This window comes from Lemur catta, chromosome 8, assembly GCF_020740605.2.
Source record: "Lemur catta isolate mLemCat1 chromosome 8, mLemCat1.pri, whole genome shotgun sequence".
Taxonomy (NCBI): Eukaryota; Metazoa; Chordata; class Mammalia; order Primates; family Lemuridae; genus Lemur; species Lemur catta.
Genome location: NC_059135.1, coordinates 16,561,417 through 16,572,680, shown reverse-complemented (window position 1 = coordinate 16,572,680; position 11,264 = coordinate 16,561,417). Strand labels below are relative to the sequence as shown.

The 11,264-nt window shown below is 54.7% G+C and overlaps 1 protein-coding gene across 1 annotated transcript; it reads left to right on the top strand.

The window, feature by feature from the left end:
• Positions 1–1,205: 1,205 nt before the first annotated feature.
• Positions 1,206–8,360, top strand: DES (desmin). The gene is made up of 9 exons (XM_045559422.1): positions 1,206–1,961; positions 2,952–3,012; positions 3,109–3,204; positions 3,348–3,509; positions 3,690–3,815; positions 4,240–4,460; positions 5,699–5,742; positions 7,296–7,378; positions 7,579–8,360. Exons 1-9 carry the CDS (start codon positions 1,258–1,260, stop codon positions 7,618–7,620), a joined length of 1,539 nt encoding a protein of 512 aa, XP_045415378.1. The 5' UTR covers positions 1,206–1,257; the 3' UTR covers positions 7,621–8,360.
• The last annotated feature ends 2,904 nt before the right edge of the window (positions 8,361–11,264 follow it).

Here is an 11,264-nt window from a genome sequence, read left to right as displayed (position 1 = left end):
CCTAAGCCAGAGCTCCATTTCCAGGGTTTGCATTCCAAAAGGGTCAGGGCTAAGAGGGGTCTGTGGAGTGCCAGGTGGAGGTGTAGAGACACAACCAGTGTTCGTGGAGAAGTGTGGGTGCCGTTAGGGGTCAGTGAGAGCCTTGTGCTAAAGAGGTGGCTGTGAACGGATAGGCTCCATGGAGCTCCCTTCCTACCGGGGGGCCTGGAGCATTATGGGGGTGGAAAGTGACTGGGACTGTCACCCCCAGCCTTCCTCAACCATCTGACGCCCGCCTGTGCCTCCTCAGGTACCCGGCCCCCACCCCGGAGCTCCTCTCCTGTGCCTTGTTTCCCAGACTGATGCATTCTCCTCTATAAATACCAACTCTGGTATTTCGGGTTGGCAGCTGTTGCTGCCAGGGAGATGGCTGGGTTGACGTGCAGCTCCTGACAAAACACAAGCCCCTGGTGTGTGGGTGTGGGTGGTGTGAGTAGGGGGATGAATCAGGGAGGGGTGGGGGGACCCGGGGGCAGGAGCCAGGGGAAGCTGGTATGGGGGTGGGAGTGTACATAGCAATTGGAAACTGAAAGCTCATTACACCCTTTCTGGAAATCACCCTGCTGTTTATAAACTTGAGGCCCTGCCCTCAGGCTTAGGGGGGAGGAAGAGGGCTGAGCTAGTCCAGAGGGAAACTGAGGCTGAGAACTAGAAGGCAGTGCCAGTGGACATACATGGGCAGGCAGGCTCTGGCCAGAATTGCTCTGCCTGCCAGGTGCCCTCCCACCCTCCCTGCCTGCCTAGAGACCCCCTATGGCCTGGCTGGTCTTTGCCTGAGCCCTCCCAAACCTCTGCAATTTCAAGGGAATCTTTAGAAATAAGGTGATCTGGGGCCTTTCCTGGGAACAGGCCTTGAGCCTTTAGGAAATGACCCAAAGCCTTTCCTGGGAGCAAAAGTGGGACCCTCAAAATAAAGGGACGCCTCCATCCTGCTTTCTCCCCTTAGCACCCCCAAGACAAGGCAAGCACCCAAGGAAGGGGTGAAAGGGGCCCGCCTGGGGGCTCCAAACATGCTTGCTGCCCCGGCGAAGCAGTTGGCAGGCCTGTCTCCTGCTCTCCTGCGTGGGTCAGCCCCTCCGAGGCCCCACACCCGCCGGCTCAGGGGCGCTGCTCCTAGGGGGAGCTGGCCTCCCCGCCCCCACGGCCAGCCCAGCGGCCGCCCTTTCCTGGCAGGACAGCGGGATCCTGCAGCTGTCAGGGGAGGGGTGGCGGGGGCTGATGTCAGGAGGGATACAAATAGTGCCGACGGCTGGGGGCCCTGTCTCCCCTCGCATCCACTCTCCGGCCGGCCGCTCGCCCGCCGCCTCCTCCGTGCACCCGCCCAGCCTCGCCCGCGCCGCCACCATGAGCCAGGCCTACTCGTCCAGCCAGCGCGTGTCCTCGTACCGCCGCACCTTCGGCGGGGCCCCGGCCTTTCCGCTCGGCTCCCCGCTGAGCTCGCCCGTGTTCCCGCGCGCGGGCTTCGGCAGCAAGGGCTCCTCGAGCTCGGTGACGTCCCGCGTGTACCAGGTGTCGCGCACGTCGGGCGGGGCTGGGGGCCTGGGGTCGCTGCGGGCCAGCCGGCTGGGGGCGACCCGCACGCCCTCCTCCTACGGCGCGGGCGAGCTGCTGGACTTCTCGCTGGCCGACGCGGTGAACCAGGAGTTCCTGACCACGCGCACCAACGAGAAGGTGGAGCTGCAGGAGCTCAATGACCGCTTCGCCAACTACATCGAGAAGGTGCGCTTCCTGGAGCAGCAGAACGCGGCGCTCGCCGCCGAGGTGAACCGGCTCAAGGGCCGCGAGCCCACGCGCGTCGCCGAGCTCTACGAGGAGGAGCTGCGCGAGCTGCGGCGCCAGGTGGAGGTGCTCACCAACCAGCGCGCCCGCGTCGACGTCGAGCGCGACAACCTGCTCGACGACCTGCAGCGGCTCAAGGCCAAGTGAGGGCCCCTGCGCTCCGTTTCTGCGGGAAGGGCGGAGGAAGCGGAGGGCGGGAGGGTGGAGGCCTGGGGGCTGGGGTTAGGGTTCTTCTCCCCGGGGTTGGAGAGGGTCATCCACCTGCGTCCTTCACGGGGAGATGGACTCCAGGTCTCTCCCTTGTGCCCCCACACTACACAGGAGATCATGGGGTGGAAATGGGAGACCTTGGAGGCCCCCGGGCCCTGTGAGCAGCCTCATTTAAAAGCATCCTAAGATGCTGGGGTGATGTTGATGGGGTGAGGCAGGCGCATGGGTGGAAGAGAGCCTGGAGGAGACCCTGAGTGTAGTGTAGTCTGAGGGTCGGGGAGGCTGATAGGTGACAGGGAAAGCTGGGCAGCGAGCAGGAGGCCAAGCAGTAGCTCTCAGCTCAGCTGCGTTGAGGCCCTGGGTGGGGGAGGAGAGAGCCCGGCCCCTGGGCCTACTGAGGCTGTGTCATTTCACAAGGAGAATGGCCCAGCTAGAGAAGAGGAGAGTGCGTGGGGGGCTGCAGCCCTCACAAAGCTTGGGAGGGCTGAACGGAAGGCTCCACCAGGCTCCCAGTATGAAAAGGGCAGTGAGTATAGAGTATTCAAGGGTCCTGCTTCTGATAGGACAACTGACCAGTTACCCTCCTGTCACCAAAATCACAAACATTAATTGATCAGCTATATGGGCCAGGCTGGAGCTGGGAACACAGAAGTGGATAAAATAGTTTCTAATCCCAGGGAGGTCACAGTCTGGTGGGGACATAGACTTCAAGGGTGTGGCTCTAGGACAGAGACTGGGCCACGTGGTGTGCCCTCCCTGGGTGGGCGGGGCCTCTGCCATTGCCTTTCTGGGCCCCTGTCGCTACCCAGCAGACAGGCTTTCCCCCTCTGCCCTGGGCCCACTCCCTGGTCAGCCCCCAGCCAGTCATCTCCACTGCCAGCTTTATCCTCTCCAACTGTCTGTCCTTCTGTCTGTCTTGGCAGGCTGCAGGAGGAGATCCAACTGAAAGAAGAAGCAGAGAACAATTTGGCTGCATTCCGAGCGGTGAGCCCACTTCCGTACCCATTGCATGGCTCCTGGTCTCCCTCTGCCCCGCCTGGGTGGTTGGTGACCCTGTCCTTCTTACTTGACCTCTCCCAGGATGTGGATGCAGCCACTCTAGCTCGAATTGACCTTGAGCGCAGGATCGAATCTCTCAACGAGGAGATCGCGTTCCTTAAGAAAGTGCACGAAGAGGTATGCCTCAGCCACTCTGCCTCAGGGTCCTTGGGTCATGGGAAAGCAGCTGGAAAGTGGGGGAGGGGAAGGCTCTGGGAATAGGGGTGTGAGGGTGCTATGTGGGCCCTGAGAAGGAACTGAAGCCCAGCCACACCCTGCAGGAGATTCGTGAGTTGCAGGCCCAGCTTCAGGAACAGCAGGTCCAGGTGGAGATGGACATGTCCAAGCCAGACCTCACCGCCGCCCTCAGGGACATCCGGGCTCAGTACGAGACCATCGCGGCTAAGAACATCTCTGAAGCTGAGGAGTGGTACAAGTCAAAGGTGGGTGGCCTGGCCCAGGGACTCTGGCACCTCTGTCCCCCTCAATACCAGTTCGGAGGTGCTGTCTGTGGCTCCATTCATGGGGAGGAGAGTGATCCCAGAATCTCTACGCTCCCTTGCTCATGCTACCTGCAGCATCCTGCATCCTGCTTGTCTTAGAGACCCTCTCTCTGCTCTCAGGTGTCTGACCTGACCCAGGCAGCCAACAAGAACAATGATGCGCTCCGCCAGGCCAAGCAGGAGATGATGGAATACCGACACCAGATCCAGTCCTACACCTGCGAGATTGATGCCCTCAAGGGCACTGTGAGTCCCTGCCCACTAGGCCTAGCCCCTTCCTCCCTGCAGCTCACACCCTCACTCTGACCTTGGACACATCACAGATCGTCTCTGTGCATTTATCTCAAATCTACAACAGGGGTAAAACCAGATGCCAAATGTGTGGATTCTAGTTGTGTACTAAGGAGTTAGAGGGTTCCTGGGGCATCTCCCTGTGTGGGAACAGGGAGGCTGAAAATACATGCTTCTTTTTGTCTGTTTGATTCTGAGTGTCCACATACAGACTTCATTTGGGCTCAGGGTTCCCTGGCTAAGAAGCCTTTGACAACTCCTGGATCTGACCGTCTGGAGTTGCCTCCCAGCTCCAAGGCTGTGTCTTTGTCTTGGGCCCCTGGTGTCCTTCTCCCAGGAGGACTGTTTTTGACCCGGCTTTCCCCCGCCTCCACTGCAGAACGATTCCCTGATGAGGCAGATGCGGGAGCTAGAGGACCGCTTTGCCAGTGAGGCCAGCGGCTACCAGGACAACATCGCACGCCTGGAGGAGGAGATCCGGCACCTCAAGGATGAGATGGCCCGCCACCTGCGCGAGTACCAGGACCTGCTCAATGTGAAGATGGCCCTGGATGTGGAGATTGCCACCTACCGGAAGCTGCTGGAGGGCGAGGAGAGCCGGTGAGGCGCAAGGCAGGGGTTGGGGTGCTGGGGGCCCATTTCTGCCCCCAGGGGCTCAGGTTCACCTCAACAAGACCTGGAAACAATTTTATACAAGAGGGCGCCACTTTGCTAATTGCAGAGAATTAACCAAGGCCACCTGAGTAAAAAGCAATTTAATTAACAGCATTTATAAAAAGAGAAATAGAAAGTATTCCCTTATCCACCTTCAGAATTAAGAACCAGCAGCATAAAACCATATTCAGCAACCAGTAATAAAATATTACAGCCAGTCAAGGGAGAGATGAAAGCAGAATGGGGAATGATAAAGGAAAAGGGAGGAGGAGATGGAGACAAATGAGACAGAGGGGGAGAGAGAAAGCCTTGCATGTGGATAGGCCCAAACAGGGGGAAGAGATGCACACATGGAGGGTGCACGCACAAACACACATGCTCAGAGGGGAACACACAGACAACACCCTCATAGCAACCCACCTATAGACACAGAAAACAACCAGAAGGGCCCACTATCCTTCTGGGTTGATAAAAATGTTCTATATCTTGATTTGTATTGATATTTACATGGATGTAGACACTGAGCAAAACTCATTGACTTGTACATTAAAGATCTGTGCATTTCACTATATGTAAACTTAACCTCAATTTAAAATATGTCAGTTACTCCAAAAACTGGTATCCCTTGATACTCATAGAAATAATAATATCTGAAAAATTTAAAAAGCAGCAGACATTTTTAGATATAGGCTTTCACCTAAAGGAAAACTTCAGATGTCCTAGAATGACATTTACATACGATGGCCTTTGAAGGTAGCTAAAGGACTGTTGCGTTTTTCCCAGCCTTAGGCATATATGGTCAGCTCCCGGAACTGGCCCGGCTGGAGGGTGGGCACACACAATGTATGTCACCCACAGCTGCTATTGTTACATTCTGCAGTGCCAGGAGCAAGAAGGAAACCTTGGTGAACTGGAGGGTGTGGTAGTGCTGGGCGTCCTAGTGTCATGCCAGCAGGCCAGAGTTGAAAATAGATGATCCTTCCAGAAGGGACTACTCCTGGGCAGCTGCAGTAGGTCTTTGACCCCATTCCCTGAGCAGTGTGGGCAGTGGGAGTGTTGGGGTCAGTGGGACTGGGACAGCTGAGGTAGTGTTTAGGGAGGACCAGGGCTAGCCTTAATGGGTGGTCACAGGGAGAGATGGGAGGGTCCTTAACTCTTTGGGGGCTTGGTCTCTCCCTTTTCAGGATCAACCTCCCTATCCAGACCTTCTCTACCCTCAACTTCCGAGGTGAGTGTGTGCTAGGAGGTGGAGGTTGGAGTCACAGGGGCCAAGAATCCAGCATGGGCACTGCCCAAGGCCAGCCAGGAGGAGAAGATGGGACCATGGGGCCAGGGCCAGGTCTGGGGACTGGGGAAGAGAGAGACGGCCACTGCAGGTGGGTGGAGCAGTTTAGATACAGGCAGAGGAGGCACCTTCTGACAGAGCTTTTTATTTGATTGTTTTGTGTTGTATTTTATTTACCACATCTCCTGTGCCTTCTGGGAGTACTGGGCTTCAGGAAGCAGCCTCTGTTCTGAATCCTAAACTCTGAAAGTAGCAGGGATGTCCTTGGGGGCCTGGCCGTAGGTGCACCTCATACTCCTGGGCTAGAAGGCACCCACTACCCATTGTCTGTTTGGCAGGTTGCCAAGCACCCCCCCTCCCCCTGGCTGTTTGTTGAAGACCTCCAGTTTGCTGGAGCAAGATGTTGGATGCAGGTTTGAAAAAAGTGAAGCCAAATTTTAGCAAAGCCAAACAATGAAAAGAGCAAGATCTTAGGGCATTCTGCCACCCTGACATTAGTAATAATGCAGATCGAGTGGCTTTCCAACCCCAGAGAGCAGAGAAACACACGATAATGATGCATTAGGAAAGCAAGTCGGAGTCCTTGGCAGCTTCTCCTTTCCTAGAACAAATCTTTTATATCTTCGATGTTCATTTCCATCAGGAAAAAATACACGCTGTGCTTCACCAAGTTGCAACATTTATCACAGGCTAGTTGCTTGCTAAGGAGATTCGTGAACACCAAACTCATAATACCAAGGACCTAAATTTGACCCTGCCTATAAAACTCAGAACCTCTATTTTCTGTTAGTTGTTTATGTAGACACCAAGTGTGAGTCTTGCATTTAAAACTGCATAGTGCAAAAACAAAAAAGAGAAAGAGAAGAAAAGAAAAGAAAAAAACCTGCACACTGAGGTTTTTAAATCAATAGCTCTGTGGCTGTGATAGGGCAAGCACCATTGTTGCCATTTCACCTAGTTTCCCACCGGGGAAACTGAGGCAGAGAGGTCCAGTGGCTGACCATCAGCACAATGAATCAGCGGCTGGCTCCTGCTCTGTCTCACTTTCATTAAGATATCAAGTTGCTCCTCCCAAGTCTTAAAGAGGGACAGGTACTATAAGGTCTTCCAAAAGAATGTCTTGAGACTGGGCTTTGGGGTTCTGTTGGAGGAGGGGAGCCCCAGAATGTACATCCATGCAGGGGTTTCCTGGAGCCCAGAGGTGGAGAGCAAGCAAGGAGGTGTGGGTCTCTGCCCTCCTGTGCCAGCCCCTCCCCCCCCCCCCCCACACACAGAGCAAATCTGTTGGTTCCTGAGTCCCAGGGATTGCAGAGCCACCTGCTGGGTGCTGGGCTCAAGGAGAGGTGCTAAAGTCTTGTTGAGGAAGTATCAAGCCCATCTTGAGGGGGTGGGAGTCTGCCAGGGTTCTGCCCAATGTGGCCAGGGATGGAGTCCCAGTCCCTGGTGCAGCCCTGCCTGGACTTGGTCAGGCTGAGCACACGATGGCTCTGTTACAGAAACCAGCCCTGAGCAAAGGGGTTCTGAGGTCCATACCAAGAAGACGGTGATGATCAAGACCATCGAGACCCGGGATGGGGAGGTGAGTGGTCTGCCTGGTCCCCTTAACCTTGGTGGGGGCGTTGGATGTATCTGGGGGTACTGTCTTCCACGAGCTGCGCTGGTTTGGGCCCCTGGCTGGGGGGTGAGAGGGGTCCTGCTGCCCTGGGGTGGGGGCGGCTCAGGGCTAAGCCTCCGTCCTCTGGCCAGCACCGGCTTGACTGGGCTTCTCTTCCTCGCTAGGTCGTCAGTGAGGCCACACAGCAGCAACATGAGGTGCTCTAAAGCCAGAGACCTGCTGCCACCAGAGACCGTCCTCACCCCTGTCCTCACTGCCTCCTAAAGCCAGCCTCCTTCCAGCCTAGGACACCTCCCCTCACTGCCTCTGACCCCTCCTCACCTACCATCCCTCATGGTCCCCACAGGGGACATGGCCCATCCCTGCCTGGCCACAGAAAGCACCCCAGCCGCCTCTGCAGACCCCAGCCATGAGTCCTGGCTGTTGGAAGCGAGTGAGCCTGGCTCTTGTGCTGGACGGAGCCTAGGCTAGAGCAGTGACCCTGCCCCTCCCACCTCCGTGACCTCAGGCACTAGCCTCTGGCTTTGGAGAGGGCCCCAGAGCAAGGTGTTGGGACACCACAGGGTCAGGACTGAGCCCCGTGGACCTCCCCAACCCCCAGTCCGGGAGAGAGAAAGGGCATCCTCCTCAGCAAGCTGGGCAGGAAGCCATGGACTGGACCCTGTGGACACTGGGGGGCTTGAAATTGTCCCCATGGTCCCTTATTTTCCTTCCTCCAGCCCAGGGTGGGCTTAGAAAGCAGGGGCTGCAAGAGGGAACCCCCGAAGGTGCCGGATGTGGGAGTAGGAGACTGAGAAGGAGAGAGGGTGGGTGATGTGCTGGAGAGGAGAGGAGAGAGGCAGAGAGCGGTCTCAGGCTGGCGGGAGGGGCGCCCACCTCCCCATGCCTGCCCTCCCCCGCTGCAGGGGCTCTGGACAGAAACAATAAAGACATAAGCACAAGCCAAGCATGCCCCTGCTGTCTGGACTGCTGGGTCTCCTCTGGGGGCCCCAGGGCCCTGTTGTGCCACCCATCACCCTGAGATGGACTATCCCCCAGGGCCTGCACCAGCTTCTGTTCCCAGAGCCACCCAGCCTTGCTGTATGCCTGCAGCACACGGGGCAGGGAGGGCTGGACAAGGGTTTTTGTTGGGAAGCCACAAATACCTCTTGGTAGGCCCCAGTTCCTGGACTGCCCCCTTATGCTCCTGACCCCACCTTCAGATCAGCAGGGCCAGGGACACCACCTGCTGTTCTTTTCTAAGAACAAGCTGCTCCCTACCTACTGGCTCTGAAGTTGGGCTCCTTCAGTCCCTTCTCCAAAAGGCCAATGGCCTCATTCCATTAACCCTTCCTGAGACCCTTTTATGCACAGGGGCCAATTCAGGAAAAATAATATTTAAAAAAATGGAAAGCTGTATTTTGTGCTTGGATAGGAAGGCTCAATACTCTAAAGGTGTAATTCATCCTCCGGGTTCCTTTATAATTTCAGTGCAATGCAATCTCAATTAAAATACCAAAGGAAAATGTTAAGAGAACTGGGGAAGATGGGGAGGTACGGGGGATGTATAGGACCTACAAAAAAAATTAGGAATCACGGGATAAAACATTAAATATATTATGAGATGATAACTAAAACAGATTTGTTAATGAAGAAGAAATATATAAATATTAATGGAAAAAATAGAGTGTTTAGAGCATATACATATGAGATACACATACATTAAAGGAAGCATTTCAAATCTGTAGGAAAACCTTAATAATTCAATATAGGGTTTGGGGACAATTGGTAGCCAAGGGAGGGGTGGGGCCAGGAGTGAAGGCTGTCTCTCTACTCCTTCTAAAACATATATGCTAGTAGACCAAAGATTTAGGAAACTTGATGTGTCCAAGCAGGCCTCAGCCTTCAAGTTGCTCCTTCCAGATTTAAGGGATTATCCTTTAAAGGAGACAGGAAGAGGGTAGAGATCACAAAGACAATAAACTCAGTCTGTAGGTGAAATAAACCTAATAGAATTTTAGTCTTAAAGTCCCTCCTCTGACATTCCAAACTGGCTTTTCAAGAAACTTCCAAAAGCCTTTCTGGCGTCTCTTTCTCTGCCTCCTTCAATGCAACCGTCGCTCACAAGGTGCCCTTCGATCTAGGAAGGGCCCCTCTCCATGGTATTCTTACCTTTGCCCTGGGAAGACCTGGGGGCTACAGGCCAGGTCCCCCCACCCCACCACTGGTGAGTCACTGGTGCTTGAATGGGGTAAACAGGCCCCAGAACTACCCCAATCCACCTGTAGAGAAACTCCATAATGCCCCCCACAGAAAATGAAATTGGAAGTAGCGTTTCCGGTGTCTTCACACTGGGAAGGAGGAGAAGGGATGGGTAAGGGGCTTTTCTTTGTGCCTGTTGGGGGCCCTGGGCTGAGCTGGCCTCTCTGTGACGGAGACACCTGGGTGGGGCCGGGCCAGGTGGATAAGAGGTGGTATGTATCTGTGAGTAGTTTCTGGAGTTCTTGGCTCCCTCCTCTTTCCCCTGAATGAGTTAAGAGCTCTCATCTGTCCCACAAGGGATAAAGGGACACATAGGTCAGGGAAGGTTTTGGAGGCAGCAGCCCCCTGGAAAAAAATGCTTCGGTACAGACTAGTCACTAAGGTGGAGGGAATGTAAGAATCTTAGACTCTGAGTCAGACCTCAGAAGTCTCCTAGGAAATGACCATTGCAGTGCAGAAGTCCCCTTCCCAGGGATGGGCGCGGTGGCTCACGCCTATAATCCTAGCACTCTAGGAGGCCGAGGCAGGAGGATCACTTGAGCTCAGGAGTTCGAGCCCAGCCTAAGCAAGAGTGAGACCCTGTCTCTACTAAAAATAGAAAAATTAGCCAGTGTCATGGCATGCATCTGTAGTCCCAGCTACTTGGGAGGCTGAGGCAGGATTGCTTGAGTCCAGGAATTTGAGGCTGTAGTGAGCTATTAATATGATGAGGCCACTGCACTCTACCTGGGGTGACAGAGCGAGACTCTGTCTCAAAAAAAAAAGAAAGAAAGAAAGAAAAGAAAGAAAGAAAGAAAGAAAGAAGGAAGGAAGGAAGGAAGGAAGGAAGGAAGGAAGGAAGGAAGGAAGGAAGGAAGGAAGGAAGGAAGAAAGAAATAAAGAAAGAAGAGGAAAAGAAATCCCCTTCTCAGTCTTGCCCCAACATCCTTGATGAGCATTCATCAAACTGCCTGAATGTCACCAGTGTCAAAGGGCTCACTACTTCTATGGTGGCCCCTTTCAGCTGGGGACAACTCTGAAAGAAAGCCTTTCCTTATCAACAGACCTGTCTCCTGTGAATGCTACCCACTTGTCCTCAAAGAAGAAGGCTCAGAGCTACCCTCTGTCCCTCAAGGGGAGGTATTTTCTGAGCAAAGCCTTCCTGGAACTAGAAATTCTGGTTGTAAGCTTTGCCTGTCTCCTTGGGAGCTGGACAGTGACCCAAGAAACCCAGGGAATGGACAAAACAAACCAAAACAAACACCAAAGAAGATCTGGGTCTCATGTGGTCATATACACACAACCAGATCGTCAATGCACCCCTCCCCCCACAATCCCCCCATTGTCTCCATAGCAAAACCTCTCCCTGCTCCTTGAGGTGCTCTAGTGTCTTCTCCTTCAAGACTCTGAACATTGGGAAATAAGAGGCCTCAGAGGACTTATCAGCTTCCCACTGGACCCAAGGGACCAGGCCCAGACCAGCTCTGGCTCCACTGGGTAGGGGGGCAGGAAGGATTGTGGAGGTAGATAGGTCCGTATGTCAGGAACTGAGGGCTCAGTGGGCTTTTTCCTACCCTGTCTGTCCACTCTGGTTACCTTCCCACCCCCTGTCCCTTGAGACCTCTGCTCC